Source organism: Urocitellus parryii, chromosome 6 (genome assembly GCF_045843805.1).
Source record: "Urocitellus parryii isolate mUroPar1 chromosome 6, mUroPar1.hap1, whole genome shotgun sequence".
In the NCBI taxonomy this organism is placed as follows: domain Eukaryota; kingdom Metazoa; phylum Chordata; class Mammalia; order Rodentia; family Sciuridae; genus Urocitellus; species Urocitellus parryii.
Genome location: NC_135536.1, coordinates 108,773,818 through 108,791,487, shown reverse-complemented (window position 1 = coordinate 108,791,487; position 17,670 = coordinate 108,773,818). Strand labels below are relative to the sequence as shown.

The 17,670-nt window shown below is 35.0% G+C and overlaps 1 protein-coding gene across 1 annotated transcript in view; it reads left to right on the top strand.

Annotated features, from left to right (window-relative positions):
- The window catches only part of Csnk1g1 (casein kinase 1 gamma 1), a 149,468-nt gene that overhangs the window by 67,164 nt on the left and 64,634 nt on the right, over positions 1-17,670 (top strand). The window contains exons 4-5 of the mRNA XM_026384857.2: positions 8,699-8,739; positions 14,994-15,063. Of these exons, the coding sequence (XP_026240642.1) occupies positions 8,699-8,739; positions 14,994-15,063 (111 nt within the window). The remainder of the gene's footprint in view (positions 1-8,698; positions 8,740-14,993; positions 15,064-17,670) is intronic.

Sequence of the window (17,670 nt, the reverse complement as noted above, 5' to 3'; positions counted from 1 at the left end):
TATGTGATGCTGAGGATGGAACCCAGTGCCTCACGCATGCTAGGCAACTGCTCTACCTCGGAGCCACAACCCTAGCCCGATTTTCTTTTTATATCCCCAGTGTTTTTACATTTAAAGCTAAATACTTTATTTTAAAAATGGACCACCTGACTTTCAATTTCTTACAATAACTAAAAAAACGGATTTGCCTTTTGTTTTTTTTTCCCATGTGGTCTTTGTTTGATTGATTGTTTTGGTGGTGCAGAGGATCAAACTAAGGGCCATGAACATGCTTGGCAAGTGCTTTACCCACAGCCTGCAAATTTTTAAGCTATTCTAACAAAGGTAATTCTTGAATAGAGATGGTGATTTTTTTTTTCTTTAAGGCGGTGCTCCTTCATAGAATCCATTTCTGAATCTGGTATACTGTGATATAACACCTGGAATTTGTTTGAAAATAATTGGTTCGTTAAATGTGGTTGAGTTAATGTGTGGGAATGGATCATATATCTTTGAAATTTTGAACAATAAAAGTTTTAAGAAATATAAACATTTTGTATTTTTCTGCTGTAGAGTGTCATGCCTTCTGGGGTCATTGAGTTTTTCCCCCACCGCTATAATGTAAAATTGTTACACAGTTGCTTTGTAAATAATATGCCTTTAAAAAGTGGTCCACGGTGGGCTGGGATTGTGGCTCAGGGGTAGAGCAACGCCTGGCCCTGGGTTCAATCCTCAGCACTACATAAAAATAAATAAATAAAACTATTGTGTCCAAATACAACTAAAAAAAAAAAAAAACAAATTCTCCTCCTTTAACCCTATTCATAGATGACACCCACCTCCTTTGTTTTCTTTGGCACCTGCCTCTCTTTACTCATTCCACCCAGCCTCACTCCAGATTTTCAGCACTTAGAAACAGCCTTTTTTTTTTTTTTGTTAACTAACAAATTGATCAGAATATCATGTGTAATACTTTAAGAAAGTCACAGAAGGTAGTATAATCACTGTCCTAATCTTTTCACCTCTAAATGATTGAAACTGCTCTTCTGTTTTTTATTGATGGCATTTAATTTTGACCATGAGTCACACTAAAGAATAAATATTATATTGTGATTCAGTATACAACAACATGTGTGTATACAAAAATTTCCTGAAATAATCCTTTCCTTTAAGTGTGATAGACTCTCATACATCTTTATTGTGCTTTTTTTTCTTCAAAGAATATGTTGGTTGAAATGTTCTTTAAAATAAATATTCAAGTATACATATTTACCTCATATCCCTTTAATAGAAAATAATCTGCAGTTTAAAAATATTTTAGCATTATCTAATTTGTTAATAGTAAATATGCTCTGTGCCGTCACTAGTGCTATGGTAAACTAGTTGATAGGTAATTCCTTAATATCTTGCCAAAGGAAGGAATATTTTCCTTGCTGTTATTTGGGAAATGTTTCTGTAAAGTATTTCTGTATATTATATTAATACTATTAAGATTGTAAAAATGGGCCTTGGGTTGTAGCTCAATGGTTGGTGTGCTTGTCTAGCATGTGTGAGGCTTTGGGTTTGATTCTTAGCACCACATAAAAAATAAATGAATAAAATAAAGGTATTGTGTCCATCTACAATTTAAAAAAATATTTTAAAAAGTTAAAATGAAAAACTCCTCTGATTTACTTTTTTCTTTTCCTTTTTTTTTTTTTTAATATTGTAATGCCATGTGTTATTTTTGGATGAGGGTGGATAGTGGAGATTGAACCCAGGGGCATTTTGTCACTGAGCTTACACCCTTAATCCTTTTTATTTCTTTTATTTTTTTTTTATTTTGAGACAGGGTCTTGCTAAGTTGCTGAGACTGGTCTCAAGCTTGTAGGCCTCCTGCCTCAGCTTCCCAAGTCACTGAGATTACAAGCTTGCACCACCGCTCATAGCCTTTGTGTTATTTTCTTATCCTTAATTGTACTGTACCCTTAAAGAGATGCTCCCAGGGTGGAAGAGGCAATGGGCCAACCTATCCTCTTTGCCCTAAGTAGACCTAGTAACTAATCTGAGGTATGTAGATGTGGTTCTCGTTTTAACTGCTAATTGCCACAGTTCATTTGGCTAGATTCCCCCTACCCAAGTTCTAAGTAGTAATTTATACATGTACTACTTTCACTTTAGGGCAAGAAAATGTGACAGCTGGAGATCTAACTAAACTGGGAACCCAAGGCTGTATGTTCCTTTATCAGTGTGGCTCTGAGAACTGAGATCTGCTGGTTCTTTGAAATAATGCTGTGTCTGATGAAGCTTACGGTGAATGTTGTTCTGTAGGTGATTACTGAAACAGGAAGTCTTCATTGAGATGGTTTTATGGGCATTATCACATCCAAGGCTGCTCCTTCAAAAGGGCTGAGTTTATATTTAAAGCTCCCAAACTACTATGTAATGTAGTTTCTTTTCCATTAACAATAAAAGAACCCACAGCAGGAAGTGAGCTTGGGAAGTATTGTGGATTTTGTGCAACAGATTCTAAAAGCTTTGAGTGCTTGGGATTATGCCAGCTCATCGATGTTATTTTCTTGTCCATTAAACTGCTTGCCTTTCTCACAGTTATTGATACATTTTGATTTTTTTTTTTTTTAGCTGAAGCAGTTACTCATTTTAAATAGGTAGAATTTTAACCTTCCATCTTTATAATTAAATTCTTCCAGAGCAAAACTTCTGAGTACTGTAAATCATGGAATATAGCAATTTGAATAATTGTGGTTACTTGTTTTTTTTTTTTTTTTGTACTGGGGATGGAACCCAGGGGCACTGTATCACTGAGCTACATCCCACAACCTCATCCCTTTTTAGTTTTTATTTTAAGATGGGATCTGGTTGAGTTGCTGACTCAACCTCCCCAGTAGCTGGGATTCCTGTTTTGCTCTACTTGGCCTGACTTAACTTGTTCAGTTGTAATGATGCATTTGTCCCCCGATAGAAAAATTCACTTGAACAATGCTTAGCTGAGAATTCTTCTTGAGTCACCTCTAGTACTTCTCAGGAATTTAGGATAATAAGAGGATGATGTGTATTCAGTTCTTAGTGATCTTCAGAGAAAGTAAGTAACACATGTAACCTATGATTTTGTGATTTATGAGCCTCCATGTTTGGTGTTACGTGGATTGCCTCCTTACATTTTGTCTTCTTTTGGGTTGGAGGTATAGCTCAGTGGCAGAGTATTTGCCTAGTATGTGGATTTGAGCCCTAGAACTGTAAAAAAAAAAAAAATGTATTACTTTCTTTTATATAGATAGGAAAATTGAAGCTAGGAGGTATTTCATAATTTTTCTATCACTTTTCAGTTTAGTGAGAACTTGTAGGAAAATATCATGGTAGAGTAGAATGATCATTGCTTATTCTTCTGGCTTTTAAATTAAGAACATCATTTTTTGGCCCTTCTATTTTCCTTATCCCTCACATTTATATATAATCTGAAGGTTGTGAGTTTCTTTTTCAAATCGTCTTGCATATAATTCCTGTTTAATATAGTCTCTTCCCTGAAATTATTACCTCATACCTGGAATAACAGTAGAAGTAATAAAAATTAGGTTTATCTAGCACTTTGCAGTTTACAAAATACTTCCCTGGATTCTATATCATGTACTCCTTAGAACCACTCTGTTATTTATTAAATGTTCTGCTATAAAAATATTCTATTCATCATCTTTCTAATTATTCCCTTCTCTTTTATTTTATGCAGTGGGGCCAGCTTAATAATTTAAAATATAATTCTCATCATTTAATTTTTCTCTTGACCCAAGATTTGGTGATTTCACAGTAAGCTGAAGAATGATGTCAAAACTTGTATATTTGGGTTTAGGATTATCTCAAATCTGATTTTAACCTACCCTTCCTTTTTATTGCTCTTTTTTATATCAGGTCAATTTTGTTTATTTCAGTAAAGGTCTGTTACTTAGTATAGTCATATTATGTTTGTTGCTAGGGATAAAAAGATGAGATAAACATTCTTTTCCTCAGGAAATGCACTGCCTAGGGGAAATAAAAATGTTCATGTAACTAGTTATAATACATGTGAAAGTGTATGGAACTGAGTACTGGCTTGGTCTTGTAAAACTTTGAACAATGTATTTAGAAAAGGGATTTAAAAAAAAAAAAGCATAGTCAGGCATTGTAGTACATGCATATAATCCCACTGACTTTAGGAAGCTCAGGCAAGAGGATTACAAATTCAAGACCAGCCTCAGCATTTTAGGGAGACTTTGTCTCAAAATAAAAAGAAGGACTGGGGATGTAGCTCAGTGGTAAAGCATCCCCTGGATTCAATCCCCAGTACAAAAAATTAAAAAAAAATAAAAAGCATTAAATCACAAGGAACCAAAAAATGGGAAAAGAACAACATAAAAACAGCCTAAGAAATGTTAACAAAATTTTGGAAGCTGGAAAGCTGGTAGGTAAGTGGTAACTGACTTAGCATCCCACAGAAAGCTGTGTACTATTAAATATACCAGATAGGCTCAGAAATTGGAGACACTAGGAACTTCAGAAAAATTGGGTACAGAAGGGGCTAAAAACAGAAAGCATAGTTGAAAATTAAATGCACTGTGAAAAAGTGACTGCCCTGCTGAACAGAGGAAATAAGAAAACAGTGACACATGGAATGGCAGTTACCCCAGAGACTTTATACGGAACAAACAGATCCATAAGTGCCTGGATTTTTTTTTTTTTTAACTCTGGTATTATTTTTTCTTCAAAAGAAATCTGTGTATAATTTTTATAATGTTTGTTTTGATGTATAAAAGGCTTTCCCCAAGTGTACAAGTAAAAATAAGGATTTAAGAATAATGTATCTTATTTGTCTATAGTTATTACACAAATGCCCTGGAATACCTCCATGTACTCGTTTGTGCATACTTCAGAGTAAGAAGCTTATACTTGCCGGGCATAGTGGCACACACCTGTCATCCTAGCAACTCAGGAGACTGAGGCAAGAGGATTACAAGTTCAAGACCAGGGCAACTGGAGAGTCCCTGTCTCAAAATAAAAAATTTTTAGAAAGGGCTGAGGCCAGGCCTGGTGGCAGACCTCTGTAGTCCCAGCAGGAGGATCAAAAGTTTGAGGCCATTCTCAGCAACGCAGCAAGGCCCTTAGCAACTGAGCATGATCCTGTCTCAAAATAAAAAGGTCCTGGAATGTGGTTCAGTGGTTAAATACCCCTGGTGGGTTCAATCCCCAGTACAAATAAATAAACAGATAAATAAATGGGCCTGGGATGTAGCACAGTGTAGGGTGTCCCTGGGTTCAAGACACAGTAAGGAGGAAAGAAAGCAGCAGTGGCCTTCCGTGTTATTCACAGCTGGTCCCTAGTGGTCTTTCCTGTTCACCATTTCTTCCCACAAGTGTGTACTCTGATTATATGGATCGTCTCACTGTATATGAAGTTCTGCATGTTCTATTGTGTCTCCATATCATGGTTCAAATTTTTTTTTTTTTAATAGAAAATGCCTTTTATTCTCTCTTGTTTGTTCATCCTTCAGGGATCACTTGAAGTGCTGCCTACACCTACATGTGTTATCCTCCCTTATCCAAGTTCTTCTGTTGATTTTTTCATATTTCTGTTTTGATACTTATTATTTGATTTATTTGAAAAAATTTTGAGCCACTGTTGTATAAGGCTCTGTGTGAATAACAAGAGTATAGTCTATCTCTGAAGGGTGAGAACTGAGTGTTGCTCATCTTAGATGCCTGGTGTCAGCATATCTTGGGTGTTAGATCAGTCATATGCTTGCCCTTCCTCTTGTCACTTATTTTTCTAGTTAATTTTTAAATACTACCTCATAAGTAGTTATGAACAATCATAGATCTGAGTATGTCACCACCCTACCCCCCTAAAACCTTTGATTTAAAACTTTAAAATAGCATTGAGGGCTCTCCCAAGTGTGACCTCAGCCTTATTTTTCCATTCTCCTCTGCTCTGACCACCATTTTGCCCCTTTCCCCCTTCCTCATCCTTATGCAACTTTTGGTCCATCACCCCAGACCATCCACCACTCTCAGCAGATACCATCTCCATTCTCATTTTTGTATGTGCACTTTTCTCTCCTTGAGATACCATTTCTCATTCTTCAACTGTTAAAATCCTACTCATTCTTGAAGTAGTTGTGGGGGAGGGTGGAGAAAGGAAAGAATTTCCTTCCTGAGACTTCTTTGGCTCTTCAAGCCTCTATAATTAGTAATTGCCTCTTCTTCCTGCTCACAGATTAGAATCCAGGTTTATTCCTCCCATCAGTTCACCTTAAATGTTGTGTGTGTTGAATTGAAAATCAATTTAAAGCATATATACTTCAAATATTAAGAATTTTTAACACTTACAGGTATGCTGTACTCTGAATGAGTAAGGGGTCAGTTTTGTGCCCATACAACTCTATTCTCCAGTAATTCTTATTGTTGAAACTAGGCTAGAGAGGGGAGAATGTCAGCAATTCATAAAGATGGCTGAACATGTTTAGAATTTAAACTTGTAAAACCCGACCTTTTTCCTTTTAGCAATGTTAAGTTATTATGATTCAGCTCTGGTAAAATTGATTTTAAGTCACAGTAATAGTGGTTATACAGAGCCAGGAAGAACTTGCCTGAAAAATCTTTGTGCAGTGTCATATGTGGTATGGAAGAAATCCTGGGCTAAATTGAACTTTTAATCTGCCTAACATTTGACTTTTACTGCCTTTTGTCTTCCTATCTTAGTTATTACTGTGATTTTCACAATTTCATAAAATATATTTTTAAAATTGTGTTTGATGGGAACATGAATCAGAAATACAAAATAACTCTTAGAAGCTTCCTGTAATTAGTGTACAGAGAGGGAAAATGCCTGTTTTCTACTTGAGCCTCCTTTAAAAATGAAGTTGTTCATCTTACATTGGTTTTTAGGTGTTTAGAAATTTGTGGGTCCCCTTTGTTATGTTATTTGCAGGCAGAATTATTCCTAAGTTTGTGTATTCTTCAGCACATAGAGGTACTCAGCAACCTGATAGCAGCATTAAAAGTATAATGATATATTATAAAGGGGTTTCTGTTGTCTAGAGATTGGTAAATTCGAATGAGTATTACAAGCAGCTTTTTGTTCCCAAAATGAAGTGTTGTGGTTTTCTTTATCATAAAAATGCTGCAGAACAAATCAGTTTAATACCTTAATGTACATCTTTCTATATCCTTTTCTGTGCATATCTATTCTACTATGCTTATCAAAAGTAACAATTATTGTGTATATTATTTAAAACAGTCATACTATGCATACGAATTACTTAATCGAGGTTTTGAATGTGATGTACAGAACGTGGTCTTAAGCACTATAGAATATTGAGACAATTATTACATAAAATCCCTACCCTCAAGATGTTTATACTGTAACTGGATAAGGTAGGGTAAAAATATAAGAAGTAGGTCAAGCACAGTGGTGCATACCTGTAATCCCAGCAACTTGTGAGGCTGAGAAAGGAGGATCACAAATTTTAGGCCAGCCTCAGCAACTAAGTGAGGACCTGTCTCAAAAAATAAAATAGGCTGGATGTAGTTTACTGATAAAGTGTCCCTGGGTTCAATCCCCAGGACCAGTTAAAAAATACATATATATATATATATATTTCATAAATGATATATGAAAACACACGTAATAATGTGTATACACACACACACACATATGCATATATATGTGAAGCAATAGGAAGCCAATGCAATGGCTTAACTTTATGGTATGTACTAAGTACTCGGGAAGAATGAAAGTTAAGGCTTCAAGGATAAAAAAGGCAGTTGGGGGTTGTGAGAAGTATTCAGCTTGTAATATGGGCTAAGCCACAGTTGTTTCTTTTATCCCATCATTACTTCAAGTTCTTAGTATAGATGTCTAGGAGAATATTGATTGTTCTTTTGAAAGTAGTGAAGTTGAAAGGAAAAATTGTTATTTTAGGAAGGACTTTAAGATATTTAAGTGTTGTTAGGTGAAGATATGTTTCATGTATATAGTTAAAGAACAGCTTTGAAAACCATCTTCTTACAGAAAATAGATGAGTTCCCAAAGGAGGAGGGGTTGGGAAAATTGATTTTATTTTACACTATTCTTTATTGTATGTAAAGTTGCCATTAAATGCCAGGAGAAAAAATAAATAAAAAATTCCTTTTTGCTAGTCAGTTTAAAGAATGAGGGTTTGGGGGCTGTGGCTGTGGCTTGTGGCCTAGCTGTAGAGCGCTTGCCTAGCATGTATGAGGCCCTGGGTTCGATTCTCAGCACCACATAAAGATCCAAACAAAGGTCCAACAGTGACTAATAAAAATATTTTTTAAAAAAGAATGAGGGTTTGGTTTATTGTGCCAAGTGTTTAAATTTTTGTCTTTGAAATTCTGGCATTTCTTCTTGATTTGCCTCATGGGAATAGTTGGGAAATGAGAGAGATGGATGAGGAGGGAGAGGGAGAGAAAAGAGGGGGAGGTTAGTTGGTTTTCTCTTTTTCTTAAAAATAACTCTTGTGTGCAGTTTAAAATTTCAGATTCTTAAGCTGATCTTGTTCTATTCTTGCTGGATCTCATTATCTCTGTTTAGTTTTTCAGTTATAAATCATGTTTCATGTATGTGAACAGCATTGAGAATGTGACTTTTCTCATGACCCTGTGAGCTAAGATTTTTGCTTTGCATTTCCCAGAAGAAATGTCACTAAACATATACATTCTGCTTTTCCCTTAGGTAAAAATCTCTACACCAATGAATATGTAGCAATCAAACTGGTGAGTAGAATGTTTGTAGTCATTGTACTATCACTGCTAATATCTTTTTACAGGAAATAGTTGTAAGCATTCATTAAAATACTAGACCTGGGTTTTTTTGCTTCCATATGATCCCACATAGTCATCTTTCTTCAATTATAGTGTTACAGTGATGAATCACTGTATACTATATAACACTATATGTTAGATGCTGCTAACTGTGGTGCTAGCAATGATGAATCAAAATTAGTTGAAAAAAATTGCTGGAAGAACTAGGCATGGTGACACATTCTTGTCATCCTAGCTCCTCAGAAGGCTGAGGCCCGAGAATTACAAGTTTGAGGGCATCCTCAGCTACTTAGGTAGACCCCGTGTCAAACTTAGAAATAGCTGGAGATGTAGCTTAGTAATAGTGTGCTCCTGGGTTTAATACCCAGTACAGAAAGAAAAAAAAAAAAAAAAGCTGAAGAGCTAGTAATTCTGTGGACTCTGTACATTTCACAGTGGTGTCTTAAAATGATAAAGTCATTTGAAATTTTGCTTTTTTTTTCTTGAGCAGGACCGATTCATTTTTTTAGTGTGAGGTGTTCATTAATATACTTAGTATAAGAAAACCAAATCCCGACCATCTAATAATGTCTTTTTAAAAAGCTGTCAAGCATAAACAATATACCTTGAGGCCAAATTGGAAACAGGATTGACTCCAAAGCATTTTTCGTCATATGGAATAATTTGTATGACTAGTTTCTATGGAACTGTGTAAATGTTCATCCTCCTAGTAAAAATACTAGGAAGTTTTCCTGTTTTACCTGTACCTTTGGGCTTTATTAGTTGCAAGTCAGAGATTTAAAGGTTGGAGGAACTATCTTGTAATAATTTAATGCTGTTCTTTTCTAATGAATTGCAGTTATTACATTCATACCTACTGTATGTGGTCTCTTCTTTGATTCAGCCTGTCAGTTTTTGGAGGAATCAGGATTGTTTTATGACAGTTAGGAGATTGTTCTCTACAAAGGGATGGACAGGGAGCAGAGCTTAGATTAGGCCAATTTATGGGGGACCCAGTATTTTGCATTTTGTTTGGTATTCAGAATTCTTTTTGGGGAGATGTGAGCAGAAAGAGTGGTGGTGCATGTAGCAAGCAGGTCAGATATCCTCTCCAATTGAATATTAAAAGATTTTAATCATGGTTTTTTATTTACAGGAATTTGTTCTGTAAGTGTTCCCTAGTACATCTCATTTGCCTTTTCAGTTTTATTCAGAATAATCTTGGGAATAATCTTTGATTATTTGAGACTACTGACAGGAAGAAGTCCTTGAAACACTTTAAAATTTTGTTTTATTTCTTTGTATACTTGTTATTATCCCTTTATTTATCAAGACTTCTTTTGAGGCTTTTTGTTAGGAATAGTTCTTTTTATCTGGATTTCTACTAGGATCATAGTACTCGATCAATATAGATGAACTTATATAGCATGTTATTGACATAATTGACCATTACATTTCACTTCCCTTTCATTACTATTTTATTCTGTTTTACATGCAAAATAATTAAAGCTAAAAATAGGTGTTGAGGGTATAGCTCAGTGGTAGAGTGCTGTGCTTAGCCTGTGTGAGGCCCTGATTTCAATCCCCACAATCAAAAATAAATAATACAAAGGAAAACCTCAACTAAAAATAAAATTTACTTCATCTAGTAAGGTGTATCTCAGTACGGCATTTCTCTTTCAAATACTCTTAAATTAAGACACTTTAGGGGCTGGGGTAGTGGCTCAAGCGGTAGCGTGCTCGCCTGGCTTGCGTGAGGCCCGGGTTCAATCCTCAGCACCACATACAAACAAAGATGTTGTGACCGCCGAGAACTAAGAAAAAATAAATATTAAAATTCTCTCTCTCTCTCTCTCTCTCTCTCTCTCTCTCTCTCTCTCTCTCTCTCTCTCTCTCTCTTTAAAAACAAAAACAAAAGACACTTTAGAGCTTAACAGTCTTGTCTATGGGCCTCCTCTCTTGCTGTTGAGCTTATTCTCCAAGGGAGATATGAAGATAGTAATTGAGCTTTTTTCATTATAACAGGAAATATTGCCTTAAGCATCACACTCCTACAAGGTAGCCATCTGCTCTTAGTTTAAAATTTCAGGCAGGCATGTGTGTTCTAGAATAGCCATGATTCTGGCAAATGGCCAGCTGTCTATGGAAATGTTATCAACATCTGGCACAGAAATGTAAGGAAGCCCCGCTACTGCTGTTTCGGTTCTACTTTGTTTGCATCTTCATTGTGGGCTCTTGTTTCTTCAATTCTTAAGACTTTTAAAAATACACAAATGTACAAAGTAAACAAAATGATGTAATAAATCCCTCCTTTACCCATTACTCAGATTTCTAGGGTAAAAGGATAAAATAAAATTCTCAACATGTTGCTAATCTTGTGATCTTCTCTAAGCTATGGACTGAGTGTTTGCAAGACTCCTGGAAGCCCCACTTAGCTGAAGAGGCTACAGCCATGTGATAAAGAGGTTGGTTGAAGGGTGTCAGTTCCTCAGACTGTGATAAAAATCCCCTAAAGTCTAAACACATGTGGGGTGGATACCCACTTTCAGTCTTGAAACTCTAAAGACTTTTGCTTCTTTTATTTACTTGAGTTACCCAAGATCAGGTTGAATATTTCCTATTAAGGTTTCCAGTATGAAGTTTGAGAATATTAGGTTTAAGAAAAAATCTGTGGTGTTAAGATTTAAATCTAATTTAGATATAAATCTCTTTAGATGTTTGTCATCATCTAAAGAGACAGACAGAACTGTCTTTTTCCTGGTATTTTATCAACCTCTAGTTCCACATTGACTTACCTTCTTCATTCACCCTTTTTGTTTGGTTCTTTATAAGTTTATCAGTAGTGAATTTTGCCAGTGGACAGATTCTGTAACTGTCTGTTTTGATGGTGATATAGATGAACATCTTCAACCAAATGAAGAAACTCTCACCAGTGATCTCTCTTTATCTGAAGAGATAAATGAATAAGAAACTTACTACCTTATTATTAGCATTACATACTTTTCTTTTGATGATGAGAATGTTGAGAATCTTGAAGTCCACTTCCACTGATTGTTGATTTTACACTCAACAAAGAATATATGTTCTTTTCCAACCTGCCTACATTGATTTAGGTAAAACTTCCTAAAAATAGGAGGATAAACTTTATGACTTCAAGAAAACTTTTGAATTCTGTGATTGATGGATTCTGTGTTTAAAAAAAATGCATAAAATTCAAGTGGTTTCATAAAAGAGCCTTCAAAGATTATAAAGAGTTAAAAAATAGGACCAATTAGGAAAGATTAAAGAAATTGAAATTACTTTGCTTGAAGAAAGAAAGATTAGGAAATGATTCAGTAGTTTTGTTATTTGAAGATAGCTATTATAATATTCACAGGTTATCCAGGAACTTTTTTATCTTATTATCCAGGATGTGAGAGAAATAGGTATGTTTCAGTAATGAAATTTGAATTAAATACCAAGGCCTTCCAAACCATGAAACTTGTTGAACACCAACACGAATTATCCAGAAAGGCTGTGGAATCTACTTCATTGGAGTGTGGACAAATAGCACAAATAACCCATCAAAGGGGAAACAGTCTTTTCAACAAAAAGTGCTGGTAAAACTTGATATCCACATGCAGTAAAGTTGGATTCTTACTTTATATCATATACAAAAATTAACTGGCTAGAACAAAGATCTAAATGTAAGATCTAAAATTATAAAACTCGATGGAAAACATAAGGAAAATACGCTGTGACATTGGATTTGGCATTGACTTCTTAGATACAACACCAAAATCATAGGCAATGAAAGAAAAATAGATAAATTAACAAATTGAATTTAAAACTTTAACAATATTGAAAACTTCTGTACATCCAGGTACACTGTTAACTGTAAGAAGGCAACCCATCAAATGGGCAACAATATTTTGAAAGTATTAAGGAATGATATCCAGAATTTACCATTTTAACCATATTTAAGTGTACAGTTCTGAAGCATTAAGCAAGTTTGCATTGTTGTACAACCATCACCACCATCTGTCTCCAGAACTTTCTTCCCCACCTGCACCTTTGTGCCCAATAAACACTACTCCATAGTCCCTCCTATTCCTAATCCTCATAATCACTGTTCTGCTTCCTATGAATTTGATATACTTCCTATACTCAATACTTCATATAAATGGAATCATACTATGTGTGTCCTTTGCAACTGGCTTATTTAACTTAGCACAGTTTCTGCAACACTCATCCATGTTGTTATGTAGCACGTGTATATATATATATATATATATCACATTTTATCTATGCATCTGTTGATGGACTCTTGGGTTGCTCACAACTTAGATATTGTGAATAATGCTGTTAAAAATATGGTTGTGTAGATATCTATTTGAGTTCCTACTTTTAATTCTTTGGAGTATATATACCCAGAAATAGAATTGCTGAATCATAGTAATTCTATTTGGGGGGGGGGTACTAGGGAGTGAACTCAGGGGCACTCAACCACTGAGCCACATACCCAGCCCAATTTTATATTTTATTAGAGACAGGGTCTCATTGAGTTGCTTAGTGCCTCATCATTGCTGAGGCTGGCTTTGAACTTGTGATCCTCCTCCCTCAGCCTCCCGAGCCTCTGGGATTACAGGTGTGCGCCACTGCACCCTGCTGCATCATAGTAATTCTGTGTTTAATTTTTGAAGAATCATCATACCATTTTCTATAGCAGCTACACCATTTTACATTCTCACTAACAATCTTAAGGGTTCCAATTTCTCCACAACATTTGACAATATTTTATTTTCTGTTTTTTTATAATAGCTATCCTAACAGGTGTGTTGATGTTGAGTTTTTAAAAGAGAGATCATGTTCTTGGTGATTTTTCCAGAATACAAAAGGGACAGGGAAACCCTATCTTACAGGATGTTTGGTTGCATTATGCATTATTAGAAATTTGTCTGATATACTGTTAGAATAATTAACTATACAGTTCTTTATTTGGTATAGAGCAAAACGTGGTTGTTTGCTTGCTTTATCTCTGGGGTTTTTCTTGTTTGTTTTTGTACTGGGGATTGAACCCAGAGGTGCTTTACCACTGAACCACATCCCCAGCCCTTCCTTCCTTCTTTATTTATTTATCTATCTATCTATCTATCTATTTATTTATTTATTTTTGTGGTGCTGGGGATTAAACCCAGGGACTTATTCATGCAAGGCAAGCACTCTACCAAGTGAGCTAAATCCCCAGCCCTTTTTTATTTTCTATTTTGAGACAGGGTCTTACTAAATTGCTGAGGTTAATCTCAAACTTGACATCCTCCTGCTTCAGCCTCCCGAGTTGCTAGGTTACAGGTATGTGCCATTGCACCCAGCTCTGGGTTATTTCCAATACTCTCATTTTTAGAAATGAGAATATTACATTATTTAAAATTACATATTTAAATTATTGTCTTTAGTTCTCACAAATGTAAAATGAAATTTATGTAAGAATGTTTCTAACAACATTGTTCATAGTATTGAATGCCAAATTTAGTGTATATACACACATACACACATGGGAATACTTGAACCATGAAAAATATTATACACCTTTACTTACTGTAATGGAAAGATGTCATCATTATCACATTGTCCAGTTAGAAAGAATGTTACTGAAGAGCAGATATACTGTGATTTCCTTTATGTAAAATCCTATTTGTGAGTCTGTAGTATGTATAAATACATGGATAAAGAAATACTTGAAAAAATATTTACCAAAATGTTAATAGTGGCTATCTTTAAAGTGGTAGGATCTCCAATTACTTTTACTTTGTTCTTGGTTTTTGTGTATTTAAATTTTTTGAAGCATGTATTATTTTTCTAATAATAATAAATATTCCACCCAAAATTCATAATAAAACTATCAGGAAATAGGTGCTGATATTTTTTTAAAAAAAGCTTTGTTATCTGATTTCATGGGAAAATACATTTCAGAAAAGTATATTATGTTGAGAGAGCTGTCCCTGAATGATGGTTCATGGATAATCTAATTTTATTTGACTATCCATGAAAGGGGTTGTATGTAATTTTGCTCATCATCTTTTAGCTGTACTTTCAAAGACAAATTGTGATAAGAAAAGGCATATATCATATGTGAATATCATCTCTAAATCATTAAGTGATCTCAGCCCTTGTTTACTCCAAAAATCTAGGAATAGAAAAATTCCATTTGTCTAAATCTGATCACCGTTTTTTTCCTTGGGTTTCAGGAACCAATAAAATCACGTGCTCCACAGCTTCATTTAGAGTACAGGTTTTATAAGCAGCTCGGCAGTGCAGGTAAGTTCAAGTTTCTTTGCTTGTTTCTTCCACGTAACTTAGTGGAAACCCTGACCTATGTAATTTTTTTTTTTTTTTTGGTCTGGTTTACCCTTTCTATTAGACCATATGTCCCTTGCTCACCGGATAGGTAAGTATACAGTTAACTAAAAAGTTCCTTGCTATTTGGTTCCTGGCTGGGCAGTTAAGTTAACTGGGGATTTGCGATACCATGCCCTTGCCCATTGATCAGCCTTCAAATGTTTTTCCTTGCTTCAAATATACCTGGTGTGAGATTTTGGCTTTTTTGGTAGTTCATTCATTCTTTTCATTTCTTTATGTATTCTAAGGGAAAGGAGAAAAGCTTGATAATTTGCAAGCTATATTTTAGTGCATTGAGGTACTTTCTGAAATAACATAACCCTGTTATTTTTCCATTGTTCTCATTAATTTGAGAGAGCTGTCCATATGATTGTGATAACCTTTGACCTTTGGTGATTTTTGAAAATTAAGGGTTTTTTTTAAGTCTTTTTTTTTTAACTTACAAGCTCTAATTTCTAAAGTGTTATTGGCTTCCAGAAAAATACTTTGACTAAGCAAATGCTACCAACTCTAAATAGGCTACACCTATAGAACGTGAATTGTTCAGAACTAATTTCTTTACTTGATATTAGTAGAAATTCCTCTACTTCATGCTTACTTCAGTGTGATAGTTTTATGTGAATGATTGAAGCATAGTTTCTATTTCAAATATCACTATTGAAAGTATTATTGCGGCTGGGGTTTTAACTCAGTGGTAGAGTGCTTTCCTAGCACATGTGAGACACTGGGTTGGCTCTCAGCACCACATAAAAATAAATAAAAATAAAGGTATTGTGTTCATCTACAACTTAAAAAAAATTTTTAAAAGAAAGTATAATTGAAGTATTGAAGGAATTTTATTTATTTATTTGTTTATTTTTAGTTGTTGTTGATGGACCTTTATTTTATTCATTTATATGTGGTGCTGAGCATCAAACTCGGTGCCTCACATATGTGAGGCAAGTGCTCTACTATTGAGCCACAACCCCAGCCCAGGAATTTTATTTTTATTTTCTAAAATATAAAATTATATAAGAACCTTTGGTTTTTGTTTGTTTGTTTACACCAAATAAGTTATTATTTCCTCCTATCTGTTGATTGAGCTGTCATCTTTATTGCTGTTTTTAGATTAAAGTATGGCTTTTTTTTTTTTTTTAAGATCCCTGTAAGGTCTGATACTATTTCTCAGTCTGACAGTTGTAATAGTTATCAAAAGCTGAACCCTTGGATTTTATTCAAGTCTTGTAACCTGACCCTGGCAGTAATCAGCTATAGTCATAACCTCTGAAGGCCATGAGATATTTGTCTTTCATTAAATTTAATTTAAGTTCCTGTTCACAGTAGCCTCTTGACATATATTTGTTGATTGACCATATCTTTAAACATGTAATGTTCCTGCCATAAGATCTGAGACTGGCAAATGAGTTTAAAGGATAACTTGAGGCTTATGTTTCCTCAGAACTAAATTTTAATTGTTGTTCCCCTTATATTCTGTCTGGTATCATCATATTTTTCTGAGTTTCATAAATTTCAGAGTGATAATTACCACAGTCCACTCAAGATAATCACAGCCCACTTAAGATAACATATACATGTCTCACAAATCTAAGACACAGGTTAAAGTTATGCTTAATCCATTCCATTTTAGAAGTTTTGCTGGGCCTGGGGGAATTGACCAGGCCAGTTTACAGAATTTTCACTGTAAATCCTTCTAGATATAACCACAAGATCAGGGCAGGCTTCCCTTTTCAATGTAGAGCCAAATAGCCATGTGCCTGGAGTCCCAGTAACTCAGGAATTTGAGGTGGGAAATCACTTGAGCCCAGAAGTGTCATCTCAAAAAGCAAAAGAGGGCTTGGGGCTCAGCGGTAGAGTGCTTGCCTAGCATGTGCAAGGGCCTGAATTCAGTCCCCAGCACTGCATAAAGCTGAGGAGGTGGAGAGTTGGCCAAAAAATCTCATTAACTTGTTATGTAGGAATAGAATCTGTATTGCTGGGTTCATAATCTCTAAATATTGATCACTGCAGAGTCTTGAATTTTCAGCATTCTCTGTGCACTGAAAACAAGGAGTAGATAGACCATTGGAGGAGGCTCTTCTTCTTCTTCTTCTCTTCCTCCTCCTCCTCCTCCTCCTTCTTTGTGAAAGGAGTACGATTTATTTAAGAGAGGCAAATCTCCAGCTTTAAGAGACAAAGCTCCAGCAAGGGGAGAAGACATCTAACAGGGGTTTCCCTGGAGGCTTCTCTTAAGTGAGTTTCATACAACACCTAAGTAACTGGATAATGTAGACACAGTGGGTTACTGGCCTACATTAGCTATTTCACATAGTTGACTGAATGCTTTTATGGAATTGTATTAAGCTGAAACCTGTAAAACTTTTTTATTTAAGTTGCCATCAATCAAGGCTTTTTGTTTTTTGTAGTTATTGAATTCATTCTGAGCACTTCAAATATAATTTTATTTTATCCCATTATTACTAAATATTGGAAATATTTTTTTCAATTCTGATTGTTTTAGCCTATTGGTGATTTTATATTGATCATTTT